Here is a 17,657-nt window from a genome sequence, read left to right as displayed (position 1 = left end):
AACCACCTCTACATGCTGACTTCTTCCCACAAGCAGTTTTTCAGGGGGGAAAAGCACAAAGACAAGAAATGTGCTGTATCTGCAGGCTGTGTAATTCTGCCGTGGTCAGATATGTACATGTAATTGTGTGTATTTAATTAGCATGCTGTGATGCTACACGTAATTGCATAATGGTCTATGCACTGTAATTATGCCGAACACAACTATATCATTCATCTTGATGTTTTTGTTTTAAATGATAAACTATAGAGCAACAGCTAACCTCACAAATCCAAAAGCACTGTCTGTTGCCTCTTTGGGCCCAGCTGGCATCTAAGGGTCGGTATTGCAAGGTGAAAAGAGCACACTGACAGGGCGACTATAAGCATGACATGCATTATTGAGACCTTCCATTTTGCTATACATATCATATATATGTGATAACTGTGCTTCGTGGGAGTGGAGCGTGAATTATTAAACGGTGACATTTGCACAGGGTAAGACTTGTTAGGGTAGACTGTGGCTGCTCGTGTGGCTCCATATCCCTTGCTTTCGCCTCTACAGTGGAGTGCAGTAAGCTGGAGTGTGATGCTATGAACAAAAGAGGCTTTCTAGAGCTCTTTGCCTGGTGCCTCGTCAGCGTCAGAGTTGCTGTCGTACATCAAAGGTCGTGGGGCAAATTGAATTTGTGTTGTGTCGACCTTTAAAAAAAACGCACACAGAATCTTAAGAGAGTGGCTGTCCTATTTTAATGGAAATCCTTGTCATTGAAACCCTCTTTTGGCATCTCATTTTAGCATTTTTTGTTTGTTTGTTTTCTGGTTTCGTTTTTTCTCTATTTAGTGTCTGTTGCCATGGAGGTTAGAACTTACCTGCTTTATGTATGTATAACTGTGCCTCAAATGCTGATGGGGTGCCAGTTCTGCATAATTGGTATAGACAACTGTAAAACCGTTTCACTTTGAAGTGATCCTTATCTTTTGAGTAGTATGTCTCCTCCTTCAGTTCCTTAATGGTTCCCAGGCCTGCAGCAAACCCTTTACTTTGTCTAGAGATATAGAATTGGAACCTAATAGCAGCAAGTCAGATCAATTTGACAATTCAAACATCATTTGTCCACAGACAGCAGAATTGATGTTAAGCCCCTCTGTTCCATCACCTGGAGGTGATTTCTATTGAGAGATGATGAAGTTGTTTTGCTGTTAGAATGCAAATTGTGTAAAGCCCCATCCAATCCCAAAGAGTGTGTGTGTGTGTGTGTGTGCGTATGCTTGTGTGCATGCATGTGCACAGGGGTTCATCTGAGACTATTTTGAGAGATTGAACACCTGTAAGGCTGTGGGCCCTAGTTAGCTAGACTAATTTAAAGAATACAAAGTACTGCCTGGGATGTTAGGCCTTGTTGTGAACAGATTAAGGATGTCCACGTTTTCACAGCCCTGTTTCACAAGCACCCAAACCTCCGGAGCCACCAGCGATCCGCGGAGGCGTGCGAGCAGACCTCTATAAGAGGAGGACTGTGTCCTGGCTGAGTTAATGGTGCATCCTTTGGCCCTCTTCTGACGCCCAGATTCATCCACATCTCGATTTCTCAAAGGGCAACAGCGTGCATTTTTTTTCTTTCTTTTTATCTTTTTTCTTACCGACACTCAGCAGCCTAACAGCAGTTGGTTTGTTAATAATCGCCTCTAGGTCACAATGCCATTTGATTCCAACTGCAAGTGGATGATACTGTGGAACTCTCCGTAAACAGCAATGGAGTACCACTCAGAACAGGAGGATAGGGTGATATAGTGCAGCACTGTCCGAGGTAAACCTGTTCTGATACAAATATATGAGAAGTGGGAGTCAAATTAAAAGGCTATGTTTCATCCAGAAAGACACTGGTCATAGCTACAATGTGCCACAAAGCACCACCCATTGATGAATAACTCAACAAATGATGTTTAAAGGGAAGGACAAGAAGGAGGTAAGAGAAGGACAATACAAGCTACACTCAGTGAGCACTTTATTAGTTATTTATTAAACCTATTTTTTAGACTTATTGGTCTGCTGTAGCCTATCCACTTAAGAGGTTTGACGCGTTGTGTGTTTAGAGATGCTCTTCTGCATTATAATGTGTAGTTAGTTGCAATACTGTTAAGTCAGCTTCGACCAGTCTGGCCATTCTCCTCTGACCTCTGTCTTTGTGTTTTTGCCCACAGAGCTGCTGCTGCTTTTTTTTCTTTTTTTTTGCACTTTTCTCTGCAAACTCTAGAGAATGTTTTCCATAAAAATCACAGGAGATCAGCAGTTTCTGAGATACTCAATCCACCCTGTCTGGCACCAATAATCATTCCACGGTCAGTGACTTAAATCTCACTTCTTCCCCATTCTGACATTTTGTCTGAACAAGAAACTGAACCCCTTGACCATGTCTGCAGGCTTTTATGCATTTAGTTGCTGCCACATGATTGGCTGATTAAATATTTCCATTAACAAGCTGGTGGACAGGTCTACCTAATAAATTGCTCACTGGGTGTATGTAAACCTTATGCTTGCAAAGGCAAATGGTTCTGAAGTTGGTATTAAAGAAAGCTTTAAAACAAATAATACTTGAAATTACTGACTTAATAGAATGAAACATCAATGATAATAAAACAAATACAATATGTCTCTACAGGGTTGAATGAGCCTTTAACTTTATTGCACATTCATGTTTGGTTTTTGCTCCGACTGGCCTGCGATGTTTACGTGAGGCCTGTATAACACATTTAGTCTAGTTTATTCCATACAATGAAGAGGCTCCGATTCACCCACACCAGACTCCACTGAGTTCAGGTACATAGCTTTTTTTTCTGTGACAATACCTGTGACATGCTTCCAAAAACTCCATTTTGGCAAACCACAAATAAATTAAAACACAAACATTCATAATAACACAACGTGACATTTTCGGACAGAAATCAAGACGGGAAAAAAAAGAATAAAGTAGAAGCAGGAACTGCAGTTTTTTCACCATTTTCTTCATTTTTTGTAAAAAAACAAGATAACTAGCTAACAATCACTGTTCACATGCAGATATAAGATAACAGAATCATCTCACTTGTTTGGACAATTAATTCAATTAGTTTCTGCAGAACTAACATTCTAAAGTCTATCACAAAAGTATGCTCCTAAACCAGCAAACATCCATTTATTCTGACATTTTGACTTATAATTTATCATATTATAGCATCCCCTAGCACAGGTCCTTAGAAATGCACACTCACTTTTGAAATGGCGGCCCATACAGAATCTGGAAAAGACCCATAGCAATGACTTGTATTTAGATACCAGATACTGCAAAATGATCTGTCATGAAAATTAAAACACATTGTGGCCCAAGGGGCCCTCACGCACTCAATCTTTTTGAGTTCCTGTTCATGTGAACTGAGTAAAATGATACTGTACAACTATTCTCATGCAAGGACACAGTAGCCTAAAGATACATATTTTTACTCAGAGCATTTTTAGTTCATGTGAAACAATGAATGAATATCTGGGAAGAACCCAGGTCAGGATTTTACCCTCTCCCCATGTTTTTACAGTGAAAAATGAGTTGCACATCGAACAACGCACTGCAGCTTGGCAGACTTTAGCAAAATCTTGAGTGCATCGACGGACACTGCTCTTGCCTAATGTCACACCAGCCAAGCCAGGATTAAGGGCAGAAGGACAAAGAATGTCAATGCAAGGGATGCTTCCCGCTTGAATGTCAATATCATTAGCAGCTTCAATTATGACATTCAAAACTACAAAACACCCAGAGGTGCTTCTGTGGCAAATATTCCATCCGTGCAGTGCATTCTGGGTTTGAGGCTCCTTGAGTGTTTGAGGCAGTGTTCCATCAAACAGAGACAGGCACATGACATGGGGGGAGAGAAATAGTGTGTTACGTCGCTGAATTGCTATCTGCTTGTTGAGAGGCATTGCGGCACAGCGCAATTCAGATTATCAGAGGATGATTCATATGACGTATGAAAGGGATGGAAGATCTTTGATGTGACACCTTTGAGCTGGGCTGGTAATGATGGTGTTTTGTTGTGGCTGTGGCTGCAGACTGTACCATTTGTGGCTGTGGGTGGGAGAAAGGGGGAGTGGAGTGGAGGTGGAGCAGGCCGTAGCAGAATAATGCCTACCCTCTTTGGCATGACCCGTGTGAGTATGGATGAACTCTGAAGAGGCCCAAAAAAAAGAAAAGATTTTTTTTAATTGAGCGATTTTCAGATGAAAGTTGCATTTGCATTTCAAATGTTGGACATTGGGTGGATGTTACCTGAGACTCCAGTGAGTCTTTAGTATAAACACCTGTACATTTCAACAGCTGACATCATGTATTATGTCAAGGCAATTAATCATTAGTCGAAAGCTTGACCTTGAATTTCATGAAATAACATCAGGTTCAGAAAAAAGGCTTTCAACTGAGGTATATGTGCCAAAAAATGTTCTGTGAAATGAAATCACACTGTACAGTACATATGACTTTATGCTTTATGGGTTTTTTTCCCCAATGCTATCATTTTAGTTCCCTTGACAAGACTAAGAACACAGAGCAGCAACTCTGGGCTTCAACATCCAGAAAGGTTGAGGATATTTATTCCACATTTTTTCTATATTTATTCATAATATTTTAATGGCTTGACTGAATGAATATATGAAAAGTGATGTGAAAAGTTGTTCACTTAAAAATCAATATATGAGCATCCTGTCACTTCCTTGTCTGACAGTGTAACAATATAGAAATACTACATTCTATGCCCACATAGTAGGGGAAAATAAAATGAATTGGGTGTTTATTGTGTAGATGTCAGCACAGTTATACCCAATGCATAATTAAGAGTCTAGAGCAGGCTGGGTACCTGTGAGAGACACCTTCATCTTGCCATTTTGAATTGAAAATGACATTTCAAGGGGCAACTCGTAAAACCCGAGGCTGATTCTTGGCACATCACTCAAAGTCCCACATGAGTCACATTCATGCCATACAGAGATGTCCTGTGGGTCAGCCATGTCCATCTTCATCTGTTACCGCTAGTGGCAGCAGGTACCGCAGTTAGCATTGGAAATGAACACCACTGCCATGTAGCCATCTGTTCTACAGCTCTCTTTAATCAACTATACCACAGCTCGTACACAGGAAAGCCAGGCAAGGAAACAGTGCACTAGCGCCACCAAACTACCCAGAGAGAAGAAGAGAGAGAAAGAATCAGTGTAGCACAACACCATTAAACAACAACGACATGGCTCGCTGCGCCTATTACAGACTCCATTTCTCCTGGAAAGCTACCAGCTTTTGTGCCATTTCACAGCAAGGAAAAAAAAACCAAAAAAAAAAAACACAAAGCACATGTAACAACACCTCCAAGGTGCTAATTGAGCCCAATTTCTTGTCGGCTGAATTGAATAGTGTAATTTTAGAAATACGAGTTTATATCAAGATGCAACCAGCCAATTTCATACACCATTTTTAAGGGACTGATTTCATGATTCTGCATGTCTGTGTCCAGCCCCATAACCTTGACTGCTCTCGCTCACATACTCCCACACGCACATACACGTAGTGTACATCCCACCAACTGGGATGCACAATAAACAGCCATCTGGTATCTAAATCATCAGACCTTCGTATTCTTCGTCTTCTCCAAAACGCATGATAATATCAACAAAGAGGTGTGGTTCATTGCCATTTTTTTTTTTTTATCATTACAGTACTTCAGCATAAGCAAAACAAAGAAAAAACCCAAAACAAAACATTTCCTCATTGGAAATCAATGACCATCTACGTAACACAGTGATGTCTAACTTTAGCCACAAGAGACAAAAAGACAGAGATAACGAGAGAGAGAGAGTGAGAGAGAAAAAGAGCACAGCTCCACATAAATTACAATCTTCAAGTTGCATTGAACTGTGAAAAAAAGCACAGCAAAAAAAAAAAAAAAAAAGGTGAACCTGGAACGTACTGCCTGTCTATTAAATATTAACAGTTGATTTGCATGGAAATGAGAGGAGCAGCAGTGAATGGAAACTCTGATGCTGTTCATGGCAGTGCGTTGGAACATAGTGAGAAAGAGAGAGGAGGAGGAGGAGGAGGGCAAACACACATAAGGCCAAGGGTCTGGTGGGAGGAATTATCAGGTGGGAGGGAGGAAGGGTCAGTGGGAAGGAGGGCTTCTTGACATCAGCAGGACTATCACTTCTGCAGGGCCAGATCCAGTTTGTGTAACACGATCCGCCGAAGGCGATATTTACCTGTAAACACATCTGCTCATGAATAAATAAAAAATGTCACCGTGTGCTCCGGGGGCACCTGGATGAGAGTACGTTGAAAGAATACGATGGGAGACGCGTGGCATTGGGGACGGGATGGTAGCTTTTTCTTTTCTTTTTTTTTTTTTCTTTTTTAAAGTTTGGTGGGAAAGGAGCAGGCCCGGGGGGTGGGATGGGGGGGGGGGGGTTCGGTTGAGCGGTCGCGGGGGTATCTCAGCCGTCGGACACGGGAGGGGACACCCAGCCATACTTCTCGTGGGTCTTCACCAGGCTCTTGAAGGTGGCCTCTGCTTCTTTGCGGCTGAAGGCTTTCTTGGACTTCCCCGCTTTCCTGCAGATCCGGCCCTGTGAGGGAGGAGAGGAGGAACCCATGAGACTCGACCCACTCTCTCTCTTTCTCGCTCTCTCTGTTAGTCACCACCAAACCAAGTCATAGCCGTATTATGGTATGGTCCTATATCATGCAGGACCATGAGACACAACTATTCAACCAATATGAGCGCATATACTGCGTATACTTAACCTTTACTGTTCTGTGTCTGCTAGTTCCACTAGCTGAGTGTCAAACTCGACTCTTTTCTCATGCTTGAGTGGTATGAATATTGGAGATATGCTGTAAATACATTTGTTTTGTTAAAGAGTGAGAAGGCATTAATGGGTGAAAGTTTGGCTTCCATTGACAAAGCTCACAGAACATCAGTAGCCATAGCAACGACACAGCACAACTCCTTTAATATGATTTAGGACAAATTGGCCATCAGCTTCCCTCGGTGGGAGGGGGTAAAATAAATCAGTGGAACTCAATGGCCAAGCAGAGTTAGTAACAGCATGTGATGTTCCCAGAAAAAAATGTACCACATCAACGCTAAGCAATAACATTTTTAAAAAATATAACAATTTGGCTGGCGGCAGAATGAGCACAATATGTACCAAGATTAATATGCGAGGCATAAATATAGCAGTTGGAAATGGAACAATGTATAGCAGAGGTCATTTCTGGTGAAATGAGTACAAGAGCAACAGAAATTTGCTGTTGTTGTAAAATGGAGAAAGTGGAAGATAGCACTTATACCCTATGATAAAAGGAAATGACTTCATACTTAGAACTATAGAAACTGGCACTGAAGTCTCTTTTGAAACCTAGGGCAGATGTGAAGCGTCTTCGGTCAGTTGCTACAAAGGACAAACAAAAGGGTTTTACCATGGCGATATGCAAATTCTTTCTGTAAAGCTGATCGCAAATACCAACGACTTCTTTGAAACATTAACAAAGAACTGATTTAATGACAGTCAAATTTGTAATACATTATAGATTGATGCTTTTCAAAGTCTAATTAGTTTTTCAAAGCGATAATTAGGTGTTTTTTCGGAAAAGGCCAGCTGTGTCGCTCTGACAGCATTTGGTGCTACTATGCTCTTCACTTATGATCATTATTCATAATATTCAGAGACAAAGGAGAAATATGATTAGACTTCCTCCTACAGGGTCAAAGCCCCCTAGCAGAAGAAACCCCCATAGTTCCCTAACACAAACAGAAACAGAAGAAATACTGCCCCCTAAACATCCCAATGGTTGGCCCAAAAAGACCTGTCACCATAAGTGGAATCTTATTTTCTAATCGGCCATAGTCATCCTTTATAGGAAACTGACAGGCAAAATGGAGACATTAGAACGTCTGAAGCTCTTGGAAAATAGCAGGCACAGAGAAGGCAATAGAAATCATCAGCTACTCAAGAGTGTCTACAAAATGATAGATAATTATTCTTCTTGCCAACAAACTACTCTTTGTTATTGACTACTGTTTGTGCAGAGATGTTCAAGTGTATGGGAGCATTTAAGGACCATACACACAGGCAACAGCCAATAATCACTTATCTGCAGTGGACTTAACAAGGGGCATTGAGACATCAAAGAACATGGAAACAGAATGTGATTACAATAATAATCTAGGGGGGGCATACAAAAGAATATTTCTTTTCTTACTATACTTTCTAACAAAGGCATAGACTGGAGCGTGTTTTGATCCTCACTGATATTACATAGAGGTTGAAATATGAGTGAGTTCATGACATCATCTCTCAAAAAAACTCACCAAGTGGATACAAATCGCAAGACAGACACAGCAGTACTGTAAATTACAAAATGCGCATTTGCTCACATATGCAGATTTACACAAGTAGCAAGTCTAAAAATGAGAATTCGGATAAACTGATGCAAAAATGTGTCTTACTGGGCTGTTTTAAAATGAACGCATTAGTTAATTCAAGGCGGTAAAGCAATTCAACACAATAGTTTAATCTCTTTACACACTGGAAAGGAACTCTAACAAGAGCCACCATCATATGCTCATGGATAAATCCATGGATGACAATTAAATTGAGCAAAATTATATGTGTAAATGCCTTAATGACAGAAATGATGCATGCTTAAAGATTTCACCGAAACCCAAGTTTTCATAGTCAGGATTCAGATGAGATATTAAGCCAAGGCCCTATAATATCCACCCATAATCAAGTCGTCTTGAAAGCTCTGTCCTAGCTTTTATATTTCCTTCACTCAGGTTTCTGTTCTTGGTCATACAAGAACTGAAACTCCACAATGCAAGGGAAAAGGGGGGCGACATGCCTCAGGCAGTAAGAGCAGTCGTCTGGCAGTCGGAGGGTTGCTGGTTCGATCCCCCGCCTGGGCTGTGTCGAAGTGTCCCTGAGCAAGACACCTAACCCCCTAAGGTTAGGTGTCGGCGCCTTGCATGGCAGCCAATCGTCGTTGATGTGTGAGTGTGTGTATGAATGGGTTAATGAGAAGCATCAATTGTACAGCGCTTTGGATAAAGGCGCTATACAAATGCCAACCATTTACCATTTACCAAATGTGTTGCCTCAAAATGGCTACTGTGCATCACTCAATACAAGGTGCCTCCTGTCAGTTGTCAGTGGCTCCCCACGGTTTAGATTTGGAAATGTATGAAGAGCTACACACGCATTTCAGAAATCTTTGGATGCATTTAGGGCAGGTGTTTCTACGTAGGAGTGTCTGATCCTACATACAGATACCATGCATAGATACAATTTGTGGAATTTCTCTCCATTTTCAGGACCTTGGCCATAAAGATTTCAATGAATTCTGACTTTGAAGTGGTATGGTCTACAAATGATTAATCAACAAACACCTGGCAGACAATTGTTCCCCAATGCTGCAACATCCTGTTTCACCCAACCCAACATTGTCATCGATGGGCCACACTACCGGAAGTATCCATGCCCCAAGCCAATGAGATCAATCACCTCTGCGTGTTCTGAGAAAATACGTTACATAAGAAGCCCAGTGTTCAATAGGGATTTCTGTCATTACTTCATTCATTTGAATGCATAAGAATGGATTTCCTACACGACACGTCATGGCATCTCACACATACAATTACTGGTTTGTCTGCGTATGTTATTTAACTTTCACAAGGATGTTTCCACTCATCCACTTAACTAGGTCACCCAGCACATGTGATTTACATCTCCCTCAACAGCTGCATAACCATTTTGTCCATTTATTGCCCATGTTAAAAAAACAAGAACAAAAATTATTATTGTTATTATTATTATTATTATTATTCTTAAACTGACCTTCTGTATGACCTTCACCTCTGATTTTTTAAATAATATTTTCAGGTGATATCACTGAAAACCTTTTTTTTTTTAAATTTATTTCAGGATGGATATTAAGACAGGTACTGGACACTCTGCTCCATCGATGATGGAAGCATTTTTCATCCACTGGTAGGCATGAATGCCAAAGACCCAGGGTTTCTCTGGTGTGAACACTGCCAGAGAGTCAAAAATAGCGCATTATTGCCCCAGGTCCTGTCAGAGCAGGCTGAAGTTTAATGGTCCAGAAATAATACTTAGAGCTTACTCATTCAAGAGGAAGTGTCCAGATCATGTTTCAAAGCCTGTGATTTTCGGATTAAAAACCAAATTGAGCTTAAGGCACCTGGAGAGTTTCTTTTGGAAAATAAATCCCTGGAAAAGTGTTCATTTGGGCAAAGCGAACGAGTATTGTATAAATCAGCCACTTCTTTGGTATGTGCTTGGTATACTGGGCTGGTTTTTTAAAGGTCCCATATTGTTCACCTTTCGAGTTTTATTTTAGGTCCTGATATCCACAAGAAGACGGTTGTATGGTTTCAAGTACCAAAAACAATGCAGTTATACACGTCCATTATTTTGCATGCATTTTTACAACACCTCTCATGAGCTTATCAAGAACAGGCTGTTTTAGTGACTGTGTCTTTAAGGCCAATTCATATCCATAAGCCGCTTTTCTGATTGGCTGACTAGCTCCAAGGAATGTTTGTGCCAAGCATTTCTTCTGGCTATCAGGAGGGCAGTGCCGAAGGTGGGCATATGCACATATTATTGTGAGTTTTGATACTTTCACAGTGTTTTTATAGCACGTTCAACTTTAGAATCCACATAGCAAAGGAAATGTTTTTCCACAGTATGGGACCTCTAGATGCCCATCACCTTAAATATATTTCTAAAAATATATTTTTAAGAACTGAAGGGGAAAAACCTTTTCTTTTTTTACCATTTACTTAAGTCAAGCTTGAGGTATCGTTTGTCTTTATTTAATATAGTTTAGTTGGAGGTGAAAAAGTGTAAATGTTGCTGAGCTTATAGGAAATCCCTACAATATACCAACACAGTGATTGTTTGCTCAGCTGTTCTAAAGACTGTAGAGTAAATATGATGCTTGGATGATGTGCAACCTACGATCTACTGAATGACAACTGGCCAGGACACATCAGCAGTATATATTTACACAAGTACACTAAACTGATATATAATTGCAACTGATTGCTGATTAAATGTTGTACAGTTTACTTGTGAAAGCACTGATGTAAATGTCAGTTTTCTTGTTTTGAATTTAAATGTTAATGATTTCAGGACAAGGAAAGACAAATGACTCTGGAAAGAGAAGGAGAATGGAATTTTATAAACTATTTTAAAAACTATTATTAAATGTGTACTCAATATATTGCCTCCAGTACATTATATCTTTGGTTATGAGATTCAAAATACAAAATACACTGAGAAATGATAGGCTAAATGTTTTAAAACCTGAGATTGTTATCAGTCACAAATCCAAATATTAATTTAAATGTATTTAAGAATGAGACCTATTCTCTCTATCCATCAAATAATATACATGGAAGAATTATGCTCCAGCCACATTACTGAAAGGAAAACCAGTCACTTCAAGATATTCAAATAATTGTAGCTTAGGGGGAAAAATTAAAATAAATAAATAAATAAATACATTTATTTAATAAAACAGTTAAAGGCTTAAGGTATCTTAATATTCCTACAGTACCATATGTTTAGTTAATATACCACTGCAATGTAGCCTATTTATCAGAGAAATCAACCATCTCTAAAGCCTATACTTGGATGGATGTAGAAGTAACATTTTAAGAATATTTACTAAATGAGAAATAGATACATTTCAAAATGTGGTTCACTCTATCCACTGCTGAAAAAATGGAAATCATTCCATCTGGAGGAATTGACTCAACACTTTAAAATATATCTATTCGGAGTGTCCACTTTGAAACACTAATAATTATCCTATTCCTACACAAGGCAACAGCCTTTGGGTACTATTGATTATAGCCATAGGCAAGCAACACTTTATGGGGACAACCTAGGACTGTTGTGTTTTAAATACCCAGGGTTGTCCATTCATATCTGAAAATGGCCGGTGTGGGTGCAGATTTTTGTTTTAGCCCAGCACCACAATGCTCGATTCAAATAATTAACTTGTCATAGTCTTCAATCAAGGCATTAATGATTAGAACCCACACTGACCCTTCTGATAAGACTGGACACCCTTGATACTGCATATCCAGAAATAATCCTTATCTTTAGAATACCTTCCCATGGCCTTTTGTGTCAAAATGATCACCCTTGTTAACCTGGATTCAGTCAATAACATTAAGTGCTGGAAGACACTGCCTTTTGATTAGTGTGAAGAGCTTTAGAATGACATCCCCTTGCCAAACGTATAATGGCATTGCATACCACTTAGCTCGAAAACCTCATACCTCTTAGCTCGAAAACCTCATACCTCTTAGCTCGAACACATTCTGCAAATCAAGATAAAATAATGCGGAATTGAAAGCATATAGAATGGATGGCAGCTAAAATGTATTGTCATAAATCATTGCAAACTCCTTGAAAGCACAGCGATTAAAAAGCTTGTAAGAAAATAATATGTATCAAAGGAATGGGCTCTTTATTGCTTACCAGGCATTCGTCTTAGCCATGAGAGTAAAAGATCAATCTTTTCACTCCCAGATAATTATCATCTCAGACCCTCTGGGAGTTTGATGTTGTAACAGGGGCCATGATGTTAATTCTCCATGTATCCTTCAGGCTGTTTAATGAAAATGGTTATTTTACAATGCCTTCAGGTCTTCAAAATAATAGTTTGAAGCTTGGAATCCTTGGAACAGTGACACTTAGTTGCAGCTAAGATTCACTTCCGAAGTGAACAGATGCTTCGAGGTGCAAAATGTCTGCGCGCAGAATAAGTCTCCATTTTAAGAAATTCATGCACCGTATATCAGAGATTGACTGATGCAGTGATCACAGCAACTGACTCCAGGGTCGCTATGGTGACAGGTTCTGAAGGATGAAATCAAAATGACCGGCAGACACCTTGGACACCTAGCAGCTAATGAACAACATGGGTCAAAGATTGAAGGCATCTTTGGTAAGAATTCTCAAAACCTGCACGAAGGAGAGGGGATGTATGGAAGCATCTTTGATGAGATGCTTATTACAATAAGGGGAAATGTTCACAAATCGCAACGTAAATAAATGTCATAACATCTGCTTAGTTTTGACATTGCCCATGGGAAACTGGATCCTAAAAGACTAGTCTGTTGATCTTTGGAAATCTATATTCAAAACTATTCAAAAATGTGCTGTGTTTGACACTGCTAGTCTCAAACACAGCACATCAGCAAAAATATTGATTGATCCAGTCTTTATTATTGGAATTAATTGCTCTCAATTCAAGCCCAGAAGGTTGTGGGTTCAATTCCCAGGAGACACACATCACAGACTTCAAATCCACACTGGACCACAGTGGGTGTTTGAATTTCAGGTTTATAGGGATACAAATGTGAAATAGACTGGTTATAGCTGCATGAAACCGTTGTACACGACACTCCTGTACCCATGTAATTTCTGTATTATGCATGTTCAACCAGAACCACAGCACAAGCACACTGTAGCAAACAGCGGTATATACAGTACATCTGGTTTTGTAATATTACGCCACTGGTAGCCGAATCTGTCATGCAGTGTAATCACGTATCCTTCTGAGTCTGAATAAAATAACATATGCCAATTGCACAAAACGCAGGGTATTGTATAAACTACAAACAAATATAAATTATAAATACTTGGGAGCCTACATAAGTAGGTTATTTATTACCTATATGAGCATTTATGTAGCTGCTATCGTAATGACATGGACACATGCGCATGCACCCACACTGAAAAATTAAGACCCTCACCTGTCCTTTTACGAGACTCGCGGCGAACTGTCTCATCACCGCCTCCACTGTGTACGCACTGGACCATCCGCGGGGTGTCAACAACTCCATGCAAATAGCTCCTCCGTCGAGTACGTAGCCGTTCTCCAACCTGGGGCTGAGGACCCGCATGAATGGTGGGGAGAAAGGGAAATTGTCGGGGAAAGACACATTCAGCAATATAAACTCGGTATTGGTTTCTTTCATATCCTGCCAGAGAGCCGAGTCTTTGTCCACTTGGTGTAACTTCACATTCCAGTCAAAGAGGTTGTCGTCAGACAATTCGACCGTTATAAAGTTGTCACCTAGCCTCCGGATTTCTTGCAGTTCTTTCATCAATCTTCTCGTCCGAACCTGGGTGCAATGCTGTCTGTGCGGCGCTAACGGTGGTAACGAGGTACTGGTTGCCTTGCCACCTCCTTGTTGTTTTTCCTTCATGTCCTTGCCCTGTTTATCCTTACCGGTCGGCTTGTCCTTACTGGATTGCTCCGATTTCTTCGTTTTTATTTCGGGAGTGCTGAGAATGTTGCTCTCGTTGTTGCTGGTGTTGCAGTGCTTAATGTTGTTATTTTTCTGGTTTCCTTTCGTCCCTTTGAGGGAGCCTTGGTGATGCTTCGGATCCTCCGTGTCTCGGTCATGAAGCCGAATGAGACCTATTTTCCGTAGAAGAGTGGCCATTATTCCGCTTGACTTTCAGGTTGTGTTCACTAAATCGCCGAATTCGTGTTATCTTAAATGAAGACGAACAAATACCTTGCCTACTGAAGCCTCTGAAGAAAACCACTGGGCGATTGCATGAAGCCCCCCGAATTCAGTGCACCATTTCAACGAGCTCAAACGAAAGCACAAAAGCCATTATAGGAAATTAAGTTACACAATAAAGCTGGCTAATCATATGACAATTCCGGCAAATGCGTTACGTTATGTAATCACTGTTACGCAAACGCTTCTAAAATCAATTCGGTGCAATTCCCGGCTCTTCGTTGCAGCAAATTTGACAGGTCGGTGATGTTGTTGACTGCAGTTGTGCGGATATGGCTGCGGATAGGATACTCGCTTCCTCCAGTTAGATATTCTTCCGTGCAAAATATTCACAAATGTTCATGTGTCGCCGTCTCCTTTTTCACGCAAATGGTCACATCTCTGTATAACTGGACTCTACGTTTCTTTGTCCAAGGTTATGTTCGACACATTGACTTACCCTTGATGGTAATTTTGCTCAGCCGTCTGTTTAAATGTATCCTGCAAAAATGCACACAAAACGGTACTCTACCGGCTGCAAATATACGTGACCGTTTAATCCAGACTTTCCAGTCGATCTGACTTTGCAGAGGTAAAAGCTTTGATGTAACTGCAGCTGCGGCAGTGCTAGCACTAATGCCGTTTGGAACGAACCAATCTGATAATCCTTAGCGAAGGGAGCACACAAATAGAAGCAGCCAAACGCTCGGGACGTAAAACAGCTTCCGCTGTACCTGGACTGAATGAATAAACATGCCTCCCGCACAGAGTAATATATGCACAAAGTGGGCTGGGTTTTTCATGGATCAGCTGTCGTATTTGAAAGGGCTTTTGACGAGTCTTTTATTTATTTCGCCATCCGGTTAATATTTCTCACCGCACTAACGCGGGGCCCCTTATCTTTAAATTAACCTAGACTTGAAGCTGTTAGTAAGGGTCACGGTTTACTCCATCAAGAACAATCAATTAAAAAAGTAAAAAATATTTATGTATGGTTTCATTTGTGTTAGGCTTCTTACTCCAAAAATTAACTAACGAAAAAAAACAAAAAAAGTAACTACATGCACTGTGCTACAATCAAGACCAGGTTGGCCACTTCTTGTTAACCCCAGTCAAACCATCCTTAGCTCAGAGTCAATACTGTTATATTATGCTGAAAGATCAATATGTATTACATATCATGAGCACTCTTTTTTAACTATTTGTAATAATTAGTGCACACATGTAGTCATTGTGAGCATGTGTGCACAAATAATATTATGTCCATGACCTAACATACCAGTTCCTTATATTTATAGGATTAAATTTGTTAAGGTCGGTATCTGTTGGGCAACATATGGGTCACTGGTCGGACCTGTGGATTACAGGTCCTATGGGTTACAATTCCATATATAGTACAGAGCTGACAGCCTCCATTTGGGTGCATGACCTCAAAGGGCTCAACCTCAACTGCCAACATCAAATAAGGGACCCACTAGCATAGTTATTAGGAAAGTGCCAATTGAATGTAATCATCAGCATACCATTGATTCAGATTGAGGAAAGTTTTGAGAATGGAAAATGGATTGATGTTTTGTTTGAAAATTACTGTATTTACTTATGCGTGTAAGTGGGGAAATTTATTTTTATTTGTGTGATATGGTTTACAACCACATTCTGTAGGAACCATTATGTAAAACTGCATCGTCCAAGAGCCCCCAAGTGCTGTGTTTTGCTAACTGAAGGCAAAATTGCATGGGATAATATGAAACCCCATTACTCAGGCAGAAAATTGCATGGTAGAAAATTGACTCAGATGTGCAGGTTGTATAACTGAGAAATGAAAACGGGCAGTTTAGGCAAAAATAAGGAGGATCAGTGTGTGCCATCACATTGCGTATGTTATTCTTGCCAACTTCTACTGCTGTCAATCATATTGTATTCTGTACCATCTTTCTTTCATATTAGGTTTGGAGTGCCTTCCAAGCAGACAGTCATGAATGTCAGTCGCCTACATATTTAGTTCCTGCTTAGCCACCTGAAAATGCTATTCCACTGCTTCAAATCACTACACATGTAATAAATCTAATTTATTGCACATAATAATGGTGTGTATATGAAAAAAAGTCCAATAAAAAAGTTCAATAATATCACAGTGTGGCCATGATTGCTGGACTGGGTTCTGGACCCCATGATCACTTCAACCCTGTATCTCAAGTGTTCAAGTAAGTCAAACAATTGGAAAAAATTGGTACTGCATGAGGGAAATTGTATGATGGAAACATATCTTGCAAAAACACAGGGACTGACACATTAAATGAAATAAACAGGAATGCAATAAGATACCAGGGGACTGGTAATTGACTCAAGCCTTGGCTGAAGATTAGCAGTTGTAATTTTGGTGGGAATTTGAATTATTTACAGAAGATCTAGATGAGAAAAACTGTGATTTAAATTGATAAAATTGATTGAGGAAGTTTAATAGATCTGTCTGTCAGGAAATTAATGTTCTCCAGCAGATAGGAAGGAGATATGGGAAAAAAAAATAGATGGAAGTCTGTCATCACATCCATCCATGACTCCCCTGGCCTATCCATTACTCGGAGTAGGCCAATATTAGTCTTTTACTCAAATATTAATAATCAAGAATTCCAAATAAAAGGTAGTGTCAGGGGATTTTTACAAAAACCATACAATGCATCCAAAAGAAAAGCATTAACATGTCGTTACAAGTCCATTTTAAATAGTTTTTATATTTTTAGTTTTGGTGTCATTTGGTCTGCTCATCTTGGTAAAGAATTTTGATATTTCCTTTGCTATTTCATTTGTTTCATATTTATTAAACAACTTTACGGAAAACATTTTATTGGAAAATCTGTGGGAGTTTAATAACTTTAAGGTTACATTGTTGCGCTTACTCGTTTGATTCAAGTGCAGGTCGTTTTTTAAGAAGCAGCGAATGATCTGTGATGAATTCACCGTGAAGCGAAGTGGTGCACCTGAACACTAAATTGGTTTACGGATTTGTAGTGTTACCACAGTAACCGTATATCCTGGTTTTCAATTGGATAA

The 17,657-nt window shown here is 39.9% G+C and overlaps 1 protein-coding gene across 1 annotated transcript; it reads right to left on the bottom strand.

Annotated features, from left to right (window-relative positions):
- Positions 1 to 2,636: 2,636 nt before the first annotated feature.
- ube2ql1 (ubiquitin-conjugating enzyme E2Q family-like 1) lies at positions 2,637 to 15,335 on the bottom strand. The gene is made up of 2 exons (XM_061253540.1): positions 13,848 to 15,335; positions 2,637 to 6,612 (listed from the first exon to the last, which is right to left on the bottom strand). The coding sequence occupies exons 1-2, from the start codon at positions 14,541 to 14,543 to the stop codon at positions 6,481 to 6,483; spliced, it is 828 nt and encodes a 275-aa protein (XP_061109524.1). The 5' UTR covers positions 14,544 to 15,335; the 3' UTR covers positions 2,637 to 6,480.
- Between the last annotated feature and the right edge of the window lie 2,322 nt (positions 15,336 to 17,657).

Source organism: Conger conger, chromosome 9 (genome assembly GCF_963514075.1).
Source record: "Conger conger chromosome 9, fConCon1.1, whole genome shotgun sequence".
Lineage (NCBI taxonomy): Eukaryota > Metazoa > Chordata > Actinopteri > Anguilliformes > Congridae > Conger > Conger conger.
Note: the sequence above shows the minus strand (reverse complement) of the source record. Positions and strands in the feature narration are given on the sequence as shown.

What these genes read in the sequence shown, in the direction of transcription:
- ube2ql1 (XM_061253540.1), bottom strand. Translation starts at nt 14,543, where the DNA reads ATGGCCACTCTTCTACGGAAAATAGGTCTCATTCGGCTTCATGACCGA. An exon ending in CGAGTCTCGTAAAAGGACAG is followed by an intron (nt 6,613 to 13,847) that starts GTGAGGGTCTTA and finishes CCTCCCTCACAG; the next exon opens with GGCCGGATCTGCAGGAAAGC.